The sequence below is a fragment of the Rhincodon typus genome, chromosome 5 (genome assembly GCF_021869965.1).
Source record: "Rhincodon typus isolate 14 chromosome 5, sRhiTyp1.1, whole genome shotgun sequence".
In the NCBI taxonomy this organism is placed as follows: Eukaryota; Metazoa; Chordata; class Chondrichthyes; order Orectolobiformes; family Rhincodontidae; genus Rhincodon; species Rhincodon typus.
The window spans coordinates 11,520,837-11,545,367 of NC_063336.1; the positions used below are offsets into that span (position 1 = coordinate 11,520,837).

Below are 24,531 nucleotides of genomic sequence, written 5' to 3' on the forward strand. Positions count from 1 at the left end.
CTGTGGGGAGAAAAAAAACAAGCGTTAAAATGTGTCGAGGAATGTTGAGGCTTGGTAAGATACTTGGAAATGTTTGCGATGCGAAATTGAGAATTCTGCATTCCTTTCACCGAGATTAATTTTAAAAAAATGTTTCTTTCAACACAGCCTGGCTGAACTGGAGAAAGAAATAAACAATATTAAGAATGGTCTGAAGGCTTTGGAGGCTGTGAGTATTACCGAAGCAGGAATGAGAACAGTATTCCCGAATATCCGCAGAAATCCCCCAGTGTAAGGTCAGAGGGAAGCTGGTGGCTTCGCTATTGATAAGCTGCTGTTTCTCCAGGAATTCCTCTGACCTCCCTCTGATGTTTCGGAGACAGGGAGAATGCTGGAGAAATTCAGGACCAGTATCTCAGTGGTACTTTTATAAGTGCAGGAGCTGAAATACTGTCCAGTGAGGACATGCTCGTCATGTACCTACCTGCATGGCAGAGGGGAAGTGATTTTGTTTTATCAGGTTCCTCTTATAATTCATTATTGAACTTAATTTACCCTGGGTGCCTTTGTTGAATTATGAGTTCAATTATTAAAGCTGGTGACTCTATCAACCACTTTTGTGAAAACCAATCTGGTTCATTCATGTCACTTCAGGGAGGAAATTGGCCATCCCTGATTTTTCAGGCGCCTGTGTGACTCCAGTTTCACAGCAGCGTGGTTTTGTCTTAATGGATCTCTGAAATGGCCCGAGAAACCATCTCAGTTCAAGGTTTATTCTGGAACAGCCTTGCCTCTGAAGCTGACATCCCATAAAAGACTGAAGAAGTGAACCTGCAGGCCAGTGGGGCCCAGAAATTGGCCAGAGTTGATTTTCACTGGCCATTTGGCCCATTCTGCTATGCAACAAGATCATGGTTGTGTACCTAACAGCCCTTTTTAGAGACATTGTCATAGAGTTATACAGTGCAGAAACAGACCCTTCAGTCCAACTCGTCCATGCTGACCAGATATCCTAAATTAATCTATCCCATTTGCCAGCATTTGGCCTGTATCCCTCTAAACCCTTCCTATTCATATACCCGTCAGATACCAACTAAATGTTTTAATTGTACCAGCCCTCACCACTTCCTCTGGCTGCTCATTCCATACACACACCACCCTCTGCATGAAAAATTTGGCCCTAAGGACCCTTTTACATCTTTACCCTCTCACCTTAAACTTCTGCCCTCTAGTTTTGGACTCTCCCACTGTGGGAAAAAGACCTTGGCTATTCACCCTATCCATGCCCCTCATGATTTTATAATCCCCTATAAGGTCATCCCTCAGCCTCCGATACTCCAGGGAAAATAACCCCAGTCTATTCAGCCTCTCCCTATAGCTCAAACCCTCCAACCCTGGCAACATTCTTGTAAATCTTTTTTGCACACTGTCAAGTTGAACAACATCCTTCCTATAGCAGGAAGGCTAGAACTGCACGCAGTATTCCAAAAGTGGCCTGACCAAGGTCCTGTACAGCCATAACATGGCCTCCCAACTCCTGCACTCAATGCACAGACCAAAAAAGACAAGTGTACCAAACGCCTTCTTCACTATCCCATCTACCTGTGACTCCACTTTCAAGGAACTATGAACCTGCACCCTAAGGTCTCTTTGTTCAGCAACACTCCCCAGGATCTTACCATTAATTGTATAAGCCCTGCCATGGTTTGTCTTATCAAAATGCAGCACCTCACATTTATCTAAATTAAACTCTGTCTGCCACTCCATCTGATCAAGGTCCTGTTGTTTTAGTGGTGTAGGGAGTACAATCTAAAGATAAATGAGAGGACTCATGTAATATACAAGAACAAATGTTACATTATATTACATAATCTTTGGTCCCCTCCTTTTCATGCTTCACAGACCCTGGGTGGTTTCAATCTACAAACACAGGACTGCATTTGATGTGTTTACTGGCACCAAGTTTTTAACTTCTCCCATCATCAAGTAATCCGAAATGACCCAAAGTTTCCTCCAGTTCAACTTTGGTAAATCGAGTACCGCTCCTTCTCCTTTCCCGCTGATACTTCCGCATCTGTGAAGATCCAGTTTTGACTCCATTTTTCTCCGAAGCTGTCCTCTCAATCTGCTCACCAAGACTGTGTGCATCTTGGACTGAGCCTTAGCACTGCAGTGTCTCCTGCCTTCCTTGTTGCTAGCAGCTCCAGCAGAACTAGAGTTAGACCATTGCTTCATCACTGACAAGCTCAACAGATTGGTCTTTATCTTAACCATCCATTGATTTGAATATGTCAGGAATTCAATAGCTTTCCAGGATTTTGCCATTTTCAAATGCATAGGCTCACAACCCAAAAAAAAATTCATGTCAAATTCCTCATCCTTACTCAGTTCCCTCTGCAGAGGCTGCCTCTTCCTTCTTCTGTCTCACTCGTCTCTCTCTCAGTGATTTCCTTCTCCTGCCTCATTCCTCTCTCTCTCTCAGTGATCTTCTCCTGTCTCACTCATCTCTCTCTCTCAGTGATCTCCTCCTGTCTCACTCCTTTCTCCCTGCCAGTGATCTCCTCCTGCCTTACTCCTTTCTCTCTCAGCGATCTCCTCCTGTCTCACTCCTCTCTCTCTCTCAGTGATTTCCTCCTGTTTCACTCCTCTTTCTCTCTTTCAGTGATCTCCTCCTATCTCACTCATCTCCCTCAGTGATCTCCTCCGGTCTCAGTCCTCTCAATCTCTCAGTGATCTCCTCCTGTCTCCTCTCTCTCTCTCTCTCAGTGATCTCCTCCTATCGCACTCATCTCTCTCTCTGTCTCAGTGATCTCCTTCTCCTGCCTCATTCCTCTCCCTCTCAGTGATCTCCTCCCCTGATTCACTTCTCTCTCTCTCTCAGTAATCTCCTCCTGCTGCTTCATATCTCCCAGATGTAACAGCAGTAGCAGGTTGCTGTTCATATTGGTCCCAAAGACATAGTTAGGAAGAGCGATTAGATCCTGCAAAGGGAATTTAGGGAGTTAGGCAGAAAGTTGAAAAGCAGTAACTCTAGTGTTGTAATCTTGGGATTACTCCCTGTGCTACGTGCTAGTGAGGCCAGAAATAGGAAGATAATACACTTGAATGCATCGCTAGTGAGTTGGTATAGGAGGGAGGGCTTCAGTTATCTGGGTAATAGGGATCTCTTCCAGGGCAGGACCTGAAGGACAGGTTACCCCTAAACTGGAGGGGCACCAGTATCCAGGGCAGTTTACTAGTGACATTTAGGAGGGTTTAAACCAGTGTGGTAGGGGTGTGGGAACCAGAGCAGTAGGTCAGCATGTGAGGTAATTGAGGAGAAGGTTGATGTTAAGTCAAGTAAGTCTGAGAGGAAGAACAGGCAGGGCCAGGTTAATGAACATGGTGGGGCTGGCAGTCTGAAGTATACTTATTTCAATTGAAGGACTATAATAGGTAAGGCCGATCAGCTTAGAGCTTGGATTAATACATGGGTCTACGGTGTTGTAACCATCACAGAAACATGGTTGATAGAGGGGCAGTATTAGCAGCTGAACGTTTCAGGGTTTAGATGTTTCAAACGATATAGAGAGGGATGTAAAAGAGGTGGAGGAGGTGTATTACTGATTAAGGAGAATGTCAAAGCTCTACTAAGAGAGGATATCTTGGAGGCTCATCCAATGAGGCCACATGGGTAGAACTCAGGAATAAGAAAGGTCTGGCCATTAGAGTGGGGTTATACTGTCGGCCTCCCAATAGCCAGCAGGGAGATAGAGGAACAGATATGTAGGCAGATCATGGAAAGGCATAAAAACAACAGGGTTATTGCAGTGGGAGCTTTTAATTTCTCCAACATTCATGGGGACTCCCTTGGCATCAGGGGCTTAGATGAGACAGAATTTGTTAGGTGCATTCAGAAGGGCTTCTTGAAATGATATGTAGATAGTCCAAATAGTGAAGGGACTGTTCTAAACATTGTACTGGGGAATGAGCCTGGCCAGGTGATCATAGTTTAATTGGGGGAACATTTTGAGAATAGTGATCGTAACTCTGTACATTTTAAGATTGCTATGGAAAAGGATACTATTGGTTCTCAGGTGAAAGTGTTAAACTGGGGACAGGATGACTAGAACAGTATTAGGCAGGAACTGGAAAAGAGGAATATTAGTGAACCAGATGGGATTTTCCCCAAAAATCGACTCATGGTCATCATCAGACTCTTAATTCCAGATATTTATTGAATTCAAATTCCACCATCTCCCGTAGCAGGATTCGAACCTGGGTCCCCAGAACTTTATCTGGGTCTTTGGATTAACAGTCCAGCGATACTACTACCTGTGGTGGTGTGTAGGTGCAGGCTGAGGGACGACCTGATAGAAGTGTATAAAATTATGAGAGGCACGGAGAGGATGAATAGTCTGGGTCTTTTTCCCAAGGTGTAAATGTAAAACACTAGGGGCCATAAGTTTAAGGTGAGAGGGGAAAGTGTAAAGGGGATGTACAATGAAAGTGTTTTTGCGCAGAGTGTGATAGGTGCCTGAATGTGCTGCCAGGGGAGGTGGTAGAAGCTGATGTAACAGCAATGTTTCAGAGGCATTTAGGCAGACACATGAACAGGCTGCGAATAGAGGGATCCAGACCATGTGCAGGCAGATAGGATTAGTTTAGAGTGACATCATGGGCAGCACTGACATGGTGGGCCAAAGATCTATGTCCTGTGGTGAATGACGTGTTCTGGTCTGACACGTTTTAAAATGGGGGTGCAGTGCGATTACTGCGTCGTTTTCAGGTATCTCTGGTTTCTCAGTGATCACCTGCTTCTGACTCCCTCATCCCTCGGGAATTCATTGCCTCATGCCAAAAACAATGAGGGCTTCTCTCTCTGAGGGAACTTCTACCCTTCTCCCAGACCAGTGCTCCCATGCCTGGTCAGCCACTCCCATCTATGGAGTTCCTGACCTGCTTCCCTCGACTTTGCTGCCTTTCTTCCCTCACTGCAGAAGGTCCACTTAATCTCTACTGTCTTGCCGCACCCTCTCTCTATCCTTTCCCCATCTTCTCTGGCTTCTTAGCTCCCTTTCCTTCTAAACATAGTGCACATAACACTGTTTGCAAACCTGTGCGGAGCCTGATAAAAATGTCTGGTTGTCCCCGCTATTGTCATCAACTTCTTCTGTGCTTTACCACTAACATTTCTCTTCGATAATGCAGCAACTCATTAACGTGCAGCGTTTAATTTTCAGTCATGGGGCCTTGGATTGAATCCCAGAATGCAGTGCCCTTTGAACTTGTTAACTATCAATGAGAAGCCACGGTCCCTTTTTATTCTGGGGATGGGCTGCAAAGGAACTTCTTAACAGGAGGAAAAAATTACAGCAACAAAAGCTCACGTGTTTTACGAAATGTAGCAGGGAGAAATGACAGCTGATAGATTTTGTATGCAGTTCAGTCCTGTTTGTTTGGCTCGTGGCTAAGACCAGAAAGCCATCAGCATCTGTTTCTGCATCTGTAGTCAGCGCTGTGGAATGTGTCCTGTTGACATGCCTGACGCTCGATCAGTGTTTGTGAAGAGAGTTTATCATGGAATGAGGGAGAAGAATGTGGATTTGTGTCCCAACCACCCTCATTCACTGATGTGTCTCCCAGCTTGTTTCCAGAGGCCACCGAGGAAATGGAGGGGTCTGCAGCTAAAGTGACCTTCAGGTATCAGCATTAAACCTCAGCCCTGACTTTTATTGAAGGCATTTCCAATTCCTCAAATCCCTGAGGTCCCAAACAGCACATCAGCAGTCTTTGTCCATTTGCTCCAATGCTCCATATCTGCTCAAAACCCTTCACAGAAATGGACAGTGCCCATAATCTGGTTATCTTAAGCTTATCTTAAGTTGTCTCAATAGTCTCCCCTTTGAACTGAGCTGCACCACCTGGCTCCTCTGTGTGCATCTCCCGGCTGTGAGATTTTCCCAAAGAAGTTAAAACCTGAACAGATTTTGTGGACCTGTTGTAGGGACCATCAGCTATATCGATGGCCCAGAGGTTCATTCTCCTCCTGCTTCCATCAGGCTACAGCTTTGCATTCAGTGCTGGTCATGACACTTCAGGAAAGATTTACGAGAGTTTTCCAGAAAATGTGGTGGAGATTTACCAGAAACGTTCCAGGGATTAGGGATTTTAATGACAGGGTTAGGTTGGAGAAGCTGGAGTTGTCCTTGGAATGAAGGAGATTATTGGGAGATTTTTGAGTTGTCTGTTTGGACTGATACAGTCAGTATGGTGTAGGTACACCCAAAGGGCAGGTAGGAATGGATTTCCAGGATTTTGACCCAGTGACAGTGAAGGAATGGTGATATAGTTCCTCGTCTGGATGGTGTGTGGCTTGGAGAGGAACTTGCAGCTAGTGGCGTCCCCATGTATCTGCTGCCCTTGTCCTTCTTGATGGTCAAAGTCCCACGTTTGGAAGGTGCTTGTGAAGGAACATGGCTGAGTTACTGCAATGCATCGTGTAGATGGTATAATGTCGCTGCCATTGTATGCCAGCGGTGAAGGGAGCAGGTGTTGAAGGTAGTGGATGTGATGCCAGTCAAGTGGGTTGCTTTATCCTTGATGCTGTCAAGTTTCTTGAGTGTTGTTGAAGCTGCACTCATCCTGGTGCATTGAGAGTCTTCCATCATGCTCCTGATTTGCACATTGTCAATGGATATTCAACCACTCCTTAGCGTCCTCTCCTAATTCTTTCTCCACTCCTTGCCTGGTGTCCACACTCCCTCCTTTCTAAAGGCACTGGGGCTGGTTTAGTTGCAGTATTGGTTCAACCCAGAACATCCACCTTAACTTGCAACAGTACAAAGTACACCGCCCACAAGGCAGGTAGGCATAGTAACTTTCAAAACACAATGAACTTGAGTAGACTTCTTGGAAAAGAAATGCTTTTGTGGCTCCAGGGAAAGATCAGGGTTTGGATAGCCCCTCCAGGGAGCTGGGACAAACATGATGGTCCAGAAGGATACTTTGTGCCACAGGAATCTTTGATTTCAAATCAGCTAAAAGTTTAGGCACCAGTTGATGCACTAAGGTCCTGAGCCAACCAGTAGGGTGAATTAGTACTCTGTGAGACTTTCCTTCCCATTTACTGAACGTCAAACATACATTCATAACAACCTTCGAACACAGTTTAAAATTGAAATTAACCTTGTGCAAGCTTTCTTTGTGCATTATTAAAAATCCGTTCATAGATATTTAAGCCCAGGTACACGTTGTGCTGAGTTGATGCCAGAAGGATAAGCTTGATCAAACCTCCAGTTTCACTGGACGCTCAGTGTTCAGCTTCCGATTTTGTAAGCACAGTTGTCTCAGATGATTCCCAGTCTGGCCTGAGGCCGCTGTTTCGCTTCCCCTCCACTCGCTTCAGATTAGCGCGTGGCGTCAGCAGGGCCAGGGGCGGCACGTGCTGCAATCTGCATGTGACCCTCCTCGTGAACTGTAATTGCATTACAAATCTCTCAGCTCAGAGCAGATGGGTCAGACGCACACAGGATGTAGCTGTAGGCAGAATGGAGCGGGTGTGTGTGCAGACATGTTGTGCTGATCGCTTGGCTCGATAAAGACTGATAGGCAGCAGATTCAAATTAGAACTCGACGCCAGGGCTCTGAGCACTCATCCTGATTTAATTTAGGAAATGAGTGCAGGAAAGTGGGAATGTCCAGGCATAGATTCTAGTTATCAATTCCATTCATCATTAATGAGCAGGTTGGGTAGAATGGAGGCACAGTGTCTGCTTTGACAGGGTGCTAATAATGAGGTTCTAATGATTAAGGACTCCCATCCTTAATAATCCTTAGACAGGAGCACTGTTGGTGAGATCGTTATTTCAGTGGAAAGGGAAGTGTTCTGATTGTGAGTTTTTGTTTTGGAAAGAGGTCTGATGATTAACCTCCCACTAAGGGTTTTGCTATCGCTAATGGACTGTTTTGTTCCCGTCTACCTCCCTTCCCAGGAACTGGAATATCAGAAACGTCGAGCACGGGACATTGAGGACAAGTTTGTTCCAGTCATGAGTGACTTCATTACTGTCGCTAGCTTCAGCTTTTCAGAGATGGAGGATCTGCTAGCCGAGGCGAAGGATAAGGTAAGGAAACAGACCAGACAATAAAAGCCAGCGTCCTGTTGAATTTGTTTATTTCCGCCTGCTGAGGGAAGAATTAAATATTCCTTTTTAACATGTCTTTGACAACATATACTCCACCTGGAGAGTTCGCTTATTTCCCATTCCCGTTGCCAGTGCTACATACATGGCTCAGAATAACAGGATTGTCCCAGCACAGAAGGAGGCCATTCAGCCCACTTTGTCTGCACTATCTCCCTGACTGAGCAAACCACTTGGCACTGCTCCCTCTGTAATCTGCTTGCTGTCTTCATGTTGAAAATACCTCTCAACACGGTTCCTGAATTACACGATTGTTGTTGGCCATAGTCAACTAAGACTGATCTGAGAAAGATGTCATTGTGTGATGACAAATGAAAATGAGATAAATGTCACAATTCAGGTTTAGGTGCACATGTTCCTTTCAGAAAAATATTGCCGTGTGCAGCAGGGCTAAGTGTGAGTGTCTGTGACAGCACATTGGGCCTACCATAAATTTATTTTAATTTCCATCATAGTATCTTCTGTCTAGAGTTGGAACTAGGACAGCAGAAGTGGGTCAACTTTCTTTATTTTACCTCTTCACGGTAAGATCCACCGTTGAATAGGATTTGAGAATTATCAGATCAGCCATGATCTTATTGAATGGTTGAGTAGACTCAAGAGCCTGAATGGTGCACTTCTGCTCCTATGTTTTATGGTCTTCCAGTCTAACAGAGGTCCCAACGGTGAGATACATTTTAATAGGATCTAGGACTCTCCCTTTAACAGGAATCCTGATGGAGAGAGACTCATGTTAATAGGAATCCTGTTGGAGAGACTCTCTCTTTGACAGGAACCTAATGGAGAGAGACTCGTTTTAACCGGGGTCCTGATGGAGAGACTGTCTCTTTATAGAGTCATAGAGATGTACAGCACGGAAATAGGCCCTTCGGTACAACTCATACATGCCAACCAGATATCCTAAATTAATATATCTAGTCCCATTTGCCAGCATTTGGCCCATATCCCTCTAAACCCTAGACAACAAGGTGCAGGGCTGGATGAACACAGCAGGCCAAGCAGCATCATAGGAGCAGAAAGGCTGACGTTTCGGGCCTAGACCCTTCATCAGAAAAGGGGGAGGGGAAGGGGGTTCTGAAATAAATAGGGAGAGAGGGGGAGGCGGATAGAAGATGGATAGAGGAGAGGATAGGTGGAGAGGAAACAAACAGGTCGAAGAGGCGGGGATGGAGCCAGTAAAGGTGAGTGTAGGTGGGGAGTTAGGGAGGGGATAGGTCAGTCCAGGGACAGGTCAAGGGGGCGGGATGAGGTTAGTCGGTAGGAGATGGGGGTGCGGCTTGAGGTGGGAGGAGGGGATAGCTGGGAGGAAGAACAGGTTAGGGAGGCGGGGACAAGCTGGACTGGTTTTGGCCCTCTAAACCCTTCCTATTCATATACCCATCCAGATGCCTTTTAAATGTTGTAATTGTACCAGCCTCCACCACTTCCTCTGGCAGCTCATTCCATACACGCACCACCCTCTGTATGAAAAAGTTGCACCTTAGGTCCCTTTTAAATCTTTCCCCTCTCACCTTAAAAATATGCCCTCTAGTATTGGACTCCCCCACCCTGGGGAAAAGACCTTGGCTATTTACCCTATCCATGCCCCTCATGACTTTATAAACCTCTATAAGGTCACTCCTCAGCCTCTGACGCTCCAGGGCAAATAACCCCAGTCTATTCAGCCTCTTCCTGTAGCTCAAACCCTCCAACCCTGGTAACATCCTTGTAAATCCTTTCTGAGCCCTTTCAAGTTTCACAACATCCTTCCTATAGCAGGGAGACCAGAATTGAACATAGTGTTCCAAAAGTGGCCTAACCAATGTCCTGTACATCTGCAACATGACCTCCTAACTCCTATACTCAATGCACTGACCAATAAAGGCAGGCATACCAAATGCCTTCTTCACTCTCGTATCTACCTGCGATGCCACTTTCAATGAGCTATGAACCTGCACTCCAAGGTCTCTTTGTTCAGCAACACTCCCCAGGACCTTGCCATTAAGTGTATAAGTCCTGCCCTGATTTGCCTTTCCAAAATACAACACCTCACATTTGTCTGAATTAAACTCCATCGCCCACTCCTCGGCCTATTGGCCCATCTGATCACGGTCCCATTGAACTCTGAGCTAACCACTTTCGCTGTCCACTGCACCTGATGGAGAGACTCTCTCTTTAACGGGAACCTAAAGGGGAGACTCTCTAACAGAAATCTGGTGATAATCAGTAATGATTTCATTTTGTCCTCCTTCTCCTTGTACATTTCTGCAGTAGCCTTATGTGCACATATTGTTGTTGCTTTTTAATATGAATACGGATATCAATAGAACAATATGGATGTTTAACATTATTACCAGATCTGGGATTTGTCTGGAGAATCTTCATTGTAGTAGTTTGAAGGATTGACTGCTTCTTTCCACCTGGTGTGTGTTTCTTAAAAACATTCTGACAGACCTTGTTAAATATTAGCCGGAATCCATATGAAGTTTTATATTCGACCTGGAAGGAGCAAAGAGAGGATATCCCTGAGCCAGAGGAAGAAAGTAGCCAGCAATGACTAAATCGCCATTGCCCTCCCAAAGAAGCTAAATAAAATGCTCCCATATGTTTAGATAAAAATGCATAAAGTGAACGCAGTTTGTTGGTTAGCCACCCACTGTGCTTTGCAGATTTTTTTTTATGGGCTGACAAACCAGCCTGTTTTAATCTAAAAATAAGAAGCTTGCAGAAACTGCGGTTGCCATATTTTTGATTTTGTTCTGTGTTTGCACAATGTTTTCTGGCTGGGAAGAGATCTCTCTTTTATTTTAGCACTGGGCGGTTCTACAAGAGGTAGATTGCAACAACAAGTGTACAAATGTTGCACAAGTTTTGTTCTTTCTCCTCTCTGGGCATGTCACATGGTTGGATACTAAGCAACCTAATGATTATGGCAAGATATATTGTAGAATGGTCACTGCAGTCGACAATGGCAGACACACTGAGATGATTAACGATAATAATTGGAGAAAGGTCAGCAAAAGTTGGATTGACATACATGCATAAACTGCAGTGCCACACACATTTTTTGAACATGTTATGACTCCAAGAAAGTGGGTGGCGTGTGCTTTTCACAGGAACCCACCAGTGTATTCTGGTTCGGTTTAGTTTGGTTTGGATCCTGCCTACATTCTGCATGATCAAATTTGTTGGGCTGGCTTGTTTCGTTGGAAGATATGAGTCAAGTTGGGCCAACACAGTCTCTAACTGTCAAAAGGTGACACTCTTGCCACATACTGAGGTCAAAAAGCAATGCTCAGAAATCAGCATTCTTTTCTTACCCAGATTCAACAGATGCGACATCGAGATTACTTCAGATTACAGAAACTGTAGAATGCAATAACAATTTCATGTACATGGGGCCAACAACTGACAAGCATCAAACTTGTGAACACTCATTCACAATGCTCGAATGCTCAGAAACTGAACTGGACTCGCCATATAATTACAATGGCTACAACAGCAAGTCAGAGGCTAGGAATACTGTGGCAAGTATTTCAACTCCTTACTCCCCAAAATCTGTCTGTCATCTACAAGGCGCAAGTCAGCAGTGTGCTGGAAAAGCCCCCGCTTGCCTGATTGGGCGTACTCCAACAACAAAAAAAATTTTGACACCATCCAGGACAATGCAGCCCGTTTGATTGGCACTACATCCAGAAGCATCCAGCCCCTCCACCACTGACACTCAGTAACAACCGTGTGTACTATTTACAAGATGCACTGCAAAAATTTACCAAAGATCCTCTGACAGCACCTTCCAAACCCATGACCACTTCCATCTAGAAGGACAAGGGCAGCAGATATATGGGAACACCATCACCTGCAAGTTCCCCTCCAAGTCACTCACCATCCTGACTTGGAAATATATCGCTGTTCCTTCACTGTTGCTGGGTCAAAATCTTGGAATTTCCTCCCTAATGGCATTGTGGGTCAACCCAAAGCAGGTGGTCTGCAGTGGTTCAAGAAGGCAGCTCACCACCACCTTCTCAAGAGCAACTAGGGATGGGCAATAAATGCTGGCCAGCCAGTGACACGCACATCCCACAAATGAATTAAAAAAAAGAACTTATGAATGTGATCCCATACAGGGGTGCAACATGTAAAGCTTTCACCGTACTTGTGCACAGCTATTTTATACTGTCCTATCTTGTGTTCCGAATTGTGTACAAAAGATTTTGTGAACAGACTCAAGAATGGAACATGTTTGCAACCCTTTGTTCAAAGGAGCAGTTTGCAATTGCCTAATCGAAAGAGCACGGGTATACCATTGTTGCCCATTTGACCGGACTTAAAAGATCCGAAACCCCATGTATTGAACAGTCTCGCTCAGTCACCCTTTCTTGTATTTGCCGGTTCCACCTATCATTACTGAGCCTCCTCCCAATCCGAATTAATCAGCCCAAGAAGACTCCACAGGAGAATGCAGGCTTCGATCCAGCTCCATATCAGATCCTTAGAAAATACATGAACTGGAAGTTCAGCCAACACCATCAGTAATGGCTTAAAGTTTGCTTGAATGCAGCATCTTGTAATGTGTACATTCAGTTTGAAAAGCAGTTTTCTTGTAAGTTATATGACAGGCGCTGTAGGGTGTTTGTGACCAAGGTGAACGATGGCACTAATAGTCTACCCCCTTTAGCTGATGAAGCCTCTCCAAGGCCCAATCATCTTTAGAGATAGTAGGAACTGCAGATGCTGGAGATTCCGAGACAACAAGGTGCAGGGCTGGATGAACACAGCAGGCCAAGCACCATCATAGGAGCAGAAAGGCTGACGTTTCGGGCCTAGACCCTTCATCAGAAAAGGGGGAGGGGAAGGGGGTTCTGAAATAAATAGGGAGAGAGTGGGAGGTGGATAGAAGATGGATAGAGGAGAGGATAGGTGGAGAGGAAACAAACAGGTCGAAGAGGCGGGGATGGGGCCAGTAAAGGTGAGTGTAGGTGGGGAGTTAGGGAGGGGATAGGTCAGTCCAGGGAGGACGGACAGGTCAAGGGGGCGGGATGAGGTTAGTCGGTAGGAGGAGGGGATAGGTGGGAGGAAGAACAGGTTAGGGAGGCGGGGACGAGCTGGACTGGTTTTGGGATGCGGTAGGGGGAGGGGAGATTTTGAAGCTAGTGAAATCCACATTGATACCAACCATCTTTAGCTGCTTCATCTACAACCTATCTATTCATGAGAAGGTCGGAAGAATGGATGCTCACTGATGATTGCGTGGTATTCTGTGTCATTAGCATTTCCTTGGCAACTGAAGCACTCCAAGTCCAAACACTGCAAGACCTGGTCAAATATCCAGGTTCGCACTGACAAGTGGCAAGTGATGTTTGCACCACACAAATCTCCAACAAGAGAGCATCTAACCATCACCCCTTGACATTTAATGGCATTAGCATCATTAAAACACACCCACTATCAACATCACAGTAACCATTGACCAGAAACTGAGCTTCACTAGCCATATGAATACAGCAGTGACAAGAGCAAGTCAGAGACTAGGATATTGCAGCAAGTTACTCACCTCCTGAAGCTTGTCCACAAGACACAATCGGGAGTGTGATGAAACATTCCCCACTTGCCTGGATGGGTGCAGCTCCAATAACACTAAGAAGCTCGACACCGTCCAGGACAAAGCAGCCCATTTGATTGGCACCACATCCACAAGCATTCACTCAACAACCAGTGCATGTTGGTAAGATTCACTGCGACAACTCAACCAAATTCCTTGGACAGCACCTTTTAAATCCACAACCACCACCATCTCGAAGGGCTTCACATCCTTTCAGCTCAGGGTGAGAATGCTACCCTGTGGAGCACGGCTGATGTTCACAGCCATGAATGGCAAGGCCTAGCATTAAACCAAAACAGAAGAGCCCAGATATATAGTTACAGCAGTTGTAGAAAATACCAAGTGACGGCCTGTGGTTTTTGAGACTTAGCTGGTATACAGTGAGTTTAAATAACTCTCCCTGCTTTGTACGAAATGCACCTAACTGGAAAACCCTTCAATCTTGTAGTTGGAATAATTCATTTCTTCCATGCCTTAGCTGAGCTTCCATTTGTTGTTCAGCTGGCACTCTGCACAGTTGAGACATTAAAAGACAGGGAACAAACCTTGTGCATGGCAGTAAATTACATCCTGTGTTAACTCTCTTGCATGGAAAGTCTGACAGGAACAGATGTGCTGGGATCCTTCCTCTGTGTTTTCTTTCATTATCCTCAAAGAGCCCACTGTAGCAGGCCCTTGAATGTAAGACACTCTTTGTGTGTGCCATAGAAAATCTTCAGGTCCTGATCAATCAACTGCTAAATTTACAACTGTTTGCTCGGGTACATTTCCTGAACAATCTGAGGTACCCTTGATCTCCTCGCCTCCCGTTCCAAATCCTGGATGATTGTGTTAAATCAGTGCATATACATATAAAACAGATATACAAACACACACAACACACACACACACATATGTTTTGTGTATGTATCAGTTCCAGGCAGATTTGGCTGGGCCTAATATTTCAGCATTAAACAGCCTCAGTAACCATGGGCTCACTTCACGCTGTAACTCACTTTGCTTTCTGTAACTTCAGTGGAGCTGTCACTTGGAAGTTATTTTGCAGTTTCCTTTCAGCACCGAATGTGTCACCATGAGAATACAAGAGCTAAAGGAACAGGAGCAGGGATAGGCCAGTCGGGCCCCTTTAGTTTGCTTCAATGTTGAATCACATGTAATTGCTGACCAGATTATGGCCTTAGCTCCTGGATGACCCTATCCCCAGCCCATCACCACCAACCTCCAAGACTTTGCAGAGAAAGAAACTGAGTTAACGTTTCAAGTCCAGTATTCACTCCTCTTCAGAGGCCGCCAGGCCTGCTGAGTTTCTCCAGCATTCTCTGTGTTTGTTTCAGATTTCCAGCCCTGCGGTATTTTGCTTTTGTCCCCTAGAGACTTTGGCTTTCTTGTTCATTAAGAATCTACGTGACTCCACCTTTAATAGATTCAATGATCACTGCTCTCTGGGAAGAGAATTCCAAAGAGTTGAGAGAAGAAATTCCTCTTCATCTCTGTCTTAAATAAAGGGACAGCCCTTATTTATAAACTGTGGCCCCTGTTATTAGAGTCCCTCTTGAGGGAAAACATCCTTTCCACACCTATCCTGTCAAACACCCTTAAGAATCTTATGGATTTCATTAAGATCACCTCTCAATCTTCTCAACTCCAATGGAGGTCCAACCTACTCAACAATTTCCAAATGGGTGTCACGAGGTCTCCATTTGTTAGTAGAACTGGAATCTACACAGCCCCTCCCTCACCCCTAGCCCTATTTACATACTGTAGTTCCAGTTATTCCAGATTCAACCACTACCACATGGGAACCATGATATTAGATAATATTATCGCATAGTGTATAGTGAGTTGGACAATGGAAGTGCACATTAAATGCATGATTTTGAGTATATTTGTAGCCAATAGCAGTTTCATATGTTGTATGACACAGTGTGTAGTATATAATACATAAAGGAATGGTATCTGCCAAACAATACATGGCTGTGTAGTGTGTACATTGGAATGATGTTGGCTCTGCAACAGCATTATATAATATGCTCAGACGTTTCTAAAGACGTGAGTGTTAGTCTCAATTGGACTCTCACAGCCAGAATAGGCAGCTAAAAAAAGAGCAGCTTCTTTACCCACCAGAAATCCAATCCTTGGGGAGCAGGGGTTATCCTTTATCCCCACCCCCCATCTCCAATGTCTTCATGACTAACAAATGAAAAATGACCAAAGAAAAAAATGAGTAAAACTGTAATTGCTTCTTTAAATGCCGCCATGGTTTTTGTTCTGTGTTCCTTGCCACAGTCTCCTGGAGATTTAACTTCAGCATCCGCACTTTCCAAGCACTTCATCAGCTGTAAGCTCAGAGTAGGAGTCGGCCATTCAGCCCCTCAAGCCTGCTCCACCATTCAGTACAATCATGGCTAACCCTCTATCTTAATGCCATATTCCCACTCCTTCCCCGTACCTTTTAAACCTTAACGTTTGTCTGTCGCTTTCGCTGTTATATTCGGCAATTTGGCCTGCATGGCCTTCTGTGGCAAAGAATTCTACTCTCGGAGGAAGGAAATTGTCTGCATCTCAGTCCTGAGGAAGGCTGCAGAAGCCAAGTAAAGCACTTTGTGATGTCTCCAGGTGCTTAAAAAGTGCTGTAGAAATGCAAGCTGCTTCTTCCTTTTCATGTGGAGTGATGGGCTGCCAGGAGCAGATGTGTAAAGGGCAGAGGTTTATAGTGAGCTGTTTAGCAGCCAAGTCCAGACTATCAGCTACAAATAGGCTGGGCTTAGAGATACCAATGGAACAATTCCACCTCCAATATTGTGGAATCCCTACAGCATGGGAGCAGGCCATTCAACCCATTAAGTCCACACTGACCCTCAGAAGAGCATCCCACCCAGACCTACCCTATCCCTGCATTTCCCCTGTAACCCTCACATCCCTGAACACTATGGGCAATTTAGCACGGCCAATCCACCTAACCTGCACATCTTTGGAGTGTGGGAGGAAACCAGAGCACACGGAGAATGTGCAAACTCCACGCGGACAGTTGCCTGAGGGTGGGATCGAACCCGGGTCCCTGGCGCTGTGAGGCAGCAGTGCTAACCACTGAGACACCGGTACTACTTGCTGTAAACCTCATGCTTTCCCCAGCTTACTTCTCCACGTAATGGACAAGAAGCAGTTGTCCCAATACTGCATTTGCTTTGATCTGTAGGCTACTTTTCATCACAGCGTCTTGTGATTGCCAGTACAATTCCACAGTGAACACTTTCCCTTGTCCAGGTTGTCCTGTTTCAAATACTTCCTTTATTAGCCTGTTCACACAACACCAAGTTATACCACATCCTCCCCCTTCTTTATCCCAACTTCAACAGGAAGGAACTTACTGACTATGAACAAAGGACATTTGGCTTTCGAATGCACACAGTGGAAAATCAGGTTCACCACAAACGGAAGAAGGCTTTTTCTAAACAGTCTGAGGATGACACAGCCATCGAGCTGTTTATCAAGAACAGATTTGTTGCACAAAGCGCCGAGAGGAAATCCTCTGTCCTGGCTTATTTGATGATGCTCGGATCTTTTTACTTTCCATGAAACCACTCGCAAGGCTCAGGCATTTAATGTCGGTATTCAGGGCTTAAAATCCATGAACAACTTGGTAGGGAAGGAATGGACAAAATGGTGGAGCACCTACAAATCTCGTACAGGGGAGTACAGATTAGCTCAGTTGGCTGGACGGTTGGTTTGTGAAGCAGTAGTGATGCCAACAGTGTGGGTTCAATACCCATTACCCATTACGCATTGAGGTTACCATGAAGGGCCTCTCCGACTGAACCTCTCCCCTCGCCTGAGGTGTGGTGGTCCTCTCTAGTGAGTAAGACTCAATCAATCAATAGCCACACCCACAGCTCCAATGCCTCCTCAAGATATATTTAGGCTCCTGTTCAGCCGGTACCTGTATAGATGATTTCAGAAAGTGCTTAACTGTACAGATAGAAAGTGGAAAGTGCACTGCCAAATTAGCACAGTGGCTATAAATGGAATTAAAGGCGAGCCTAAAGGTGACTAAGTACCCTCAGTGAATTGTGGGTAAAGAAGAGATCTGCCATCTTTACCTGGTCTGGCCGACAGGTGACTCCAGAGCCCCAGCAGTGAGGTTGACTCTCCTCTGGGCAATTAAGGGTGAGCAATAAATGATGGCCCAGCCAAAGGTGCCCATATCCTGTGAATGAATTAGGAAGAAAAGCCTGACCTTCACCAGGTTTAAGATCCACTTTAATTTCATGAGGCTGTTTAGTTTTAATTGCTTTTAACCGTAAAATTTGAGGATTTTCGCTGTGAGAATTGGAACCCATTAGGCCGGGGTTGGCGTCTCTATAAAATTATTGGGGAAAAATGTACATGGATTGTATCGATTGGCTCAGCCAGCTCTGGACCAGGGAAAAGCGGGGTTGGGGGGGTTGGGGGACAGGTTCATGGATGGGGGGTCCTGGATGTGTTGGTGAACAGGGTGGAGTAGAGCAGGGTGTGCCACCTTTTCTCCGAGCTGTCCACCAGGGGAAGGCCATGCGAGCAGACCCAGCCAGCCTGGAGCAGAATGGAACAGTGGTGTGCCATGGGAGAGAAGGAGGACAGGGCAGCGCAGAAAGAAGGCCCATGGTCTGTTGTGTCAAAATCAGGAATTGGTTGAGAAACTCAGCCGGTCTGGTAGCATCTGCGGAGAGAAAGCAGAGTTAACGTTTCGAGCCCTGTGACTCTTCTTCAGAACTGGCCTCAAAACGGGCCGCTGGGCCCGAAACGTTAACTCCGCTTTCTCTCAGCAGATGCTGCCAGACCGGCTGAGTTTCTCCAGCCGTTTCGGTTTCCCAGTTTCTGGTTAAAAATAAAAACCCATGCAGGGTTATGGGGATGAGGTGGCAGAAGGTGGGACTGGGTGGGATAATCTTCAGAGGACTGGTGCATCTCGATGGGCCGCATGGCCTCTTACTGCGCTGTAGGGTTCAATTCTAGGATTCTAACAGCCCAGTGTTGTTCGAAAGATAAATATTGACAAAGACGCCAAGGAGAATTCCCCTGGCTTTTCGAATATAATGCCATGGGGCATTGTACACCTATGGAGATGGGGCTTTGGTTTAAAATGTTACCAGTTCTCAGCAGTTCCTCGGTACTGCACTGGGACAGCAACTTTGTCTCTAGTCTCTCAAATGAGGGGCTCTGATCAATAAATTTCAGATGCAGAGCAGGAGTACAACCCAGTCAGTCTTGGCTGATAGAAAGGTCAACCTCTCAAAAGAGTCGAGCTGGGCAATGTGGATATGCTGCCATTTCTGATGAAGGGTCTAGGCCCGAAACATCAGCCTTTTTGCTCCTATGATGCTGCTTGGCCTGCTGTGTTCATCCAGCTCTGCACCTTGTTGTCTTGGATATGCTGCCTGCAAGCTTCTGTCGGTGAACGCAGGCTAATAGGAAGGATATTATTAAGCTGGAGAGGGTTTGAAGAGATTTACCAGGATGTTGCCATGTATGGAAGGTTTGAGGTTTAAAGGAAGGCTGGATAGGGGGCTGGGACTAAGGCACAGCCTTAGAGTAAAGGAAGACCTTTTAGAACAGAGATAAGAAGAAAGTTCTTCAGCCAGTGGTGAATCTATGGAATTCACTGCCACAGAAGGCTGTGGAGGCCAGGTCATTGAGCACATTTAAGACTGAGATAGATACGTTCTTGATTATCAAGGGGATAAAGGGTTACGGGGAGAAAGCGGGAGAATGGGGTTGAGGAACTTATCAGCCATGATCGAATGGCAGAGCAGAGTCGATGGGCCGAATGGCCTAATTTCTGCTCCTATGTCTTATGGTCTTATGGACTTGTTTCACTGGAGTTGGAGGTTGAGAGGTAACCTTATAGAAGTTTATACAATCGTGAGGGTATAGAGAGTATTAATGATAGGTGTCTTTTCCCTAGGATGGGGGATTTCAAGCCTAGGGCATATAATTTTAAAGTGAGAGGAGAGAAATTTCCCAAAGTCATGAGGGGCAATTTTTTTTACACAGAGGGTGCTTTCTGGGTGGAATGACTTCCTGAGGAAGTGGTGGATGTGGGCACAATCACATAGTTTAAAATATAATTGGATAAGTACATGAAGAGGAAATGTTTGGAGGAATATGGGCCAGGAGCATACAGGTGGGACTGGTTTAGGTTGGGATTATGTTTGGCATGGACTGGTTGGTCTGAAAGGTCTGTTTCTGTGCTGTATAACTCTTTGACTCTATAAGAATGAGTGTTGCTTGTCAATATCATGACAGGAACAACAGCAAGACAAGAAAATGGCTTAGTACCATATTTCCAAGAAAACAGTTAGGGATGGCCAATAAACTTTGACCTTAACACAGACACCCAGATCCGACCAACAAATATTATCACGGAAATAAGTTGAAGTGATGAAGAGATTATGGTAGCTTTATTCGAGTGAAGTTTCAGGGGTCCTTTTTTCTATGTCATCTCTTGACCAACATCTCATTGTTGTTATTGTCTGTGATCATTTTTATGGACCACAAGGAATTGTCAACATAAAAAGCGACTCCTGCTTTCACTGGCCATCCTAATGAAATCACCGCTGCTGTGATTAGCAGAAATACATGAGTCAGCCCCTGAGTTGTGACCACAAAGTCTTCCACGATGGAGTTTCTGACCAGCCAGGAAGGGCCCGAAAATATTTATTTAAATGAAAATCCATGTTTCTCCACACTTGCTCCAACCACCCAAATGAAGGTTAACTAAAAAGAAAGCACTTGCATTTACATAGAGCTTGTTGTGACCTCAGGAATGGCCCCAAACACTTTGCACAGAAGGAACTGCATCTGAAACGTTGAGGTCGGAGGTGTAGAAGCCAAGTTGCACACTGAAAGTTGCCAGGACAGAAATGAGATAAATTTCCCAGTGGTTAGTTTGATTGATTTTGGTTGAGAGATGAATATCGACTGTAACAGTGGAGAGACCACTCCTGCTGCTCTTCATTCGGAACTCTTTACATTGATGTGAGAGCAAAAATGAGACCTTGGTTTGTGGTCTTCTGAGAAAGCTAGCCCCTCTGACAGTGTAGCACTCCCTTGGTATTGGCTCTGCGGTGCCGGCCTCAATTTTTTCACTCGGGTTTCTGGAGTTTGTTTTTTAATTCATGCAGGGGATGAGGACGTCACAGTATTTATTGCCCATTCCTAATTGCCCCAGAGGGCAGTTAAGAGTCAACTATGTATTGCTATGGGTCTAGAATCACATGTAGACCAGACCAGGTAAGGATAGCAGATTTCTCTCCCTGAGCGTCATTAGTGGAACAGATGGGCTTTTCATAACAATCGACAATGGTTTCATGATCCTTAGGTTCTTTATTCTGGATTCGTTATTGAATTCAAATTCCACCCATCTGCCGTAGCGAGATTTGAACCCAGGTTCCCCAGAACGCTACCTGCTCTCTGGATTATTAGTCCAGCAATAATACCACGAGGCCTTTGCCTATCCAATTGGCAACTTCAACTTGTAACATTTGGATTCAGAGGCAGCAACGAAACCAACGGTGGCACAAGGGCTGAAATTTTTGCAGGGGTCTTTAAAAATAGCATGTTGCACCCAGAAATGGCCTTTTTTTCCCCTGCAATTCCTATTTTGGCCAGCGGAGTAAGGCATGAAACGTGTAGGCAGGAAATCTGAACTCAGAAAAGGACATTTTAAAGTTATAATGAGTTTAAGCAGACTCTGTTTTTATTTTGGCAATGTCAAGGACTTTAACCCATAGTAAGAGAATCACTTATTGATGGAATAAGTGTAAAGGCTCTTGAAGGGTTGTTAACATCAGTTAGGTGTCACAATCTGATTCTGTTTTAAAATCCCAGGCAATATAAAGTTGAAAAAAGGTTTATGCTGTCAATTAAAAAGAAACGAACTGGACCACTTTGATTAACAGGCTACCAGATATAGGTGAGGAAAATACATGACCACCTGTTCCACAGTTCCAGTAGAGTTCTTGGTTAGCATTTTCCAGGGCCTGATGTTATAGCTGAGGTCAATGAGAATGCTTGGCTAAGTTTCAAAAACTACAAAACCACTTCCTACCGCAGGGAACCTGACTTCACTGTATGATGATCATTTCAAATAAGCTAATGAAGGATTAGGAGTCTTCAGTTTGGGTACTAAGTAGAATTTTGTTTATTTTGTAACAGATTGAACAGTAGAGAATATTTAATCCCTTTGAATGGATTTCATGGGTAGGAGTTTTTTTTCACTATCAAATGTGTATGAGCAGAGCAGTATTAGCTTGTGAGATTATTTTAATTTTCATAAAACATTGTGGATACTGGATTTTTATGGATTTTTAAGATGGGGTAAAAAGATATTGGGAGTAAGGGGGTGGGTAAGGATGCATGAGTTGGCATGTAGGGGCCTGGGAAGGTGGGGAGAAGTGAGTGAGAGTATGTGAAGAGTGAACTAACTGAGGCAAAGCCCCAGAGAAACAAGGTGAGCCTTCTAACCTGCCTATGTTGTGTCTAGGCTGGGGAGCTTGAAACTGTGCCACAGTCCCACCATTCCAGAGTGAAAATTGGCTATAACAGGGCCCATAATACCCAAGTTGGTCCTCCTAGTCAAGAAGTTACCTGACTCGAGCAAGCAAAAATCCAGTGTGTGATTCAGAAAGAAAACCAGCAAAAAAATAAAGCAGCATATAGTCATAAGTCATACAGCATGGAAACAGACCCTTCAGTCCTATCAGTCCATGCCGACCTTAATCCCGAATTAAACTAGCCCCACCTGGCTCCACTTGGCCCATATCCCTCCAAACATTTCTTATTCATGTACTTATTCAAATGTCTTTTAAATATTGTAACTGTGCCCTGATCCACTTCCTCTGGATGTTCATTCCACACATGAACCACTCTCTGTAATAAAAATATTGCCCCTCATGTCTTTTTTAAATCTTTGTCCTCTCGTTTTAAAAATATGCCCCTAGTCTTGAAATCGGCCACCCTAGGGAAAAGACATCTGCCGTTCACCTTATCTGTACCCCTCATGATTTTATAAACATCTATTAGGTCACCCCTCAATCTCCTATGCTCAAGTGAAAGAAATCCCAACCTCTCCTTTCCCGGCAACATCCTGGTAAATCTTTTCTGCACACTCTCCAGTTTAATAATATCCTTCCTACAACAGGGTGACCAGAACTGGACACAGTGCTCCAGGGGAGGCCTCAGCAATGGCCCTGTACAACGCCAACTCCTATTCTCAGAGGTCTGAGCAACGAAGACAAGCATGCTTAACATCTTCTTAACCACCCTGTTTATGTATGATGGAAACTTCAAAGAATTATGTATCTGAACCCTTAGGTCTCAAGCGAAAGGAAATCTTCACTTTTCGTACCTAGATTGATGATGAGGCTGGGGTTTAACCACACCATGTTATTGAATTTAATTTCGCATCTTGCTAGGGTGAGATTTGAACCAAGATCTTTTCATTGATGTGCTAGGTCTGTATCTGGTAGGCTGCTCCTGTTGTGTATGTTGGGAATAGCAGACTCTGTTCCATAAAAAACAGTGCCTAATCCCAGAATAGCAAATTAGGTCAGCACACACTCTCAGCAAGCAATAATCAATCTTATAGCAATCTTCAGCAGAATGGGAGATTGAACCTGGTCAGTTTCAATGCATTAACTGTGACAGTTAGTTTTCCTTAAACACTGTATGAGCTAAACTAGTGATCAGGAAGTCAATGCACAAATGAACTCCTCCAGTTCTCTTTTGTTGGCCTTAAAAGGTGGAATTCTCTTACTATGTCTCTTCGTCTTGTACCTTTGCTTCCTTCTTTAGAACACTTTGTGAAATCTAAACAATTGACCAAGTTTTTGGTGGTTTGTTTTCATCTATCCCCGTATCCGACTGAGTGTCAGATGCAGTTTGATAGCAGTCCTGTGAAGTATCATAAAGAGTTTCATTATATTAAACGCTTTCCATGGATGCATGTTGTCATTCTTCTTGTTACAAACTAGAGAATCATAGAAAATCATGGAATTCCCTACTGTGTAGAAGCAGGCCACTTGGCCCATCGAGTCTACACCGACCCTCCGAAGGGTGTCCCTCGACTATTTCTGAGGTTTGCTTCACACGGACACCGTAGCTAAGTTTGAAGGCTGTTCTTAAGCAACCTTTGCACTTTTTTAACAGGCACCGATTAGCCAACACTTGTTCCCCGACTTGTTCTGATCCAACTAGCGATTAAACTAGTTTTAGCAGCCCAGCTATTGCATCAGGTGTGATGAATGAACTGGGGAGCTGAATGTGGGACTTTTGTTTCTGTGTAGGATAGTGCCATATCACAGAGTACCGGTCATCATTAGACCGTTAGGAAGATTAGCACAGTGTGCAAGGTTAAAAGGGAGGTGCTAAAGGGTTTAAATGCTAGATAGAATGTAAATATTTTCTGTGTTAATGGAGACCATAAAAGTAAAGCTAGACTAATCAGGGGTCAAATCAGGGAGTACATCAAGGCAGCTGGAAGCCTCAACCTCTCTGTTCGCAAGGAATAAAAAAGCAATGGAGATTAGAGTCTGCATTTTTAAGAATAGAATCCCTACAGTGTGGAAACAGGCCACTTGGCCCATCAAGTTAACATCAACCCTCCGAAGAGCATCCCACCCAGACAACCCTGCATTTCTTACAGCTAATCCACCTAACCTTTACACCTTTGGACACAATAGCATGGCCAATCCACCTAACCTGCACATCTTTGGACTGTGGGAGGAAACCAGTGCACCCGGAGGAAACCCA

General features: G+C 44.8%; 1 protein-coding gene across 1 annotated transcript in view; it reads left to right on the forward strand.

The window, feature by feature from the left end:
• Window positions 1-24,531, forward strand: part of LOC109922617 (disheveled-associated activator of morphogenesis 2-like) — a 315,937-nt gene that overhangs the window by 263,011 nt on the left and 28,395 nt on the right. The window contains exons 17-18 of the mRNA XM_048596662.1: window positions 148-208; window positions 7,953-8,084. Of these exons, the coding sequence (XP_048452619.1) occupies window positions 148-208; window positions 7,953-8,084 (193 nt within the window). The remainder of the gene's footprint in view (window positions 1-147; window positions 209-7,952; window positions 8,085-24,531) is intronic.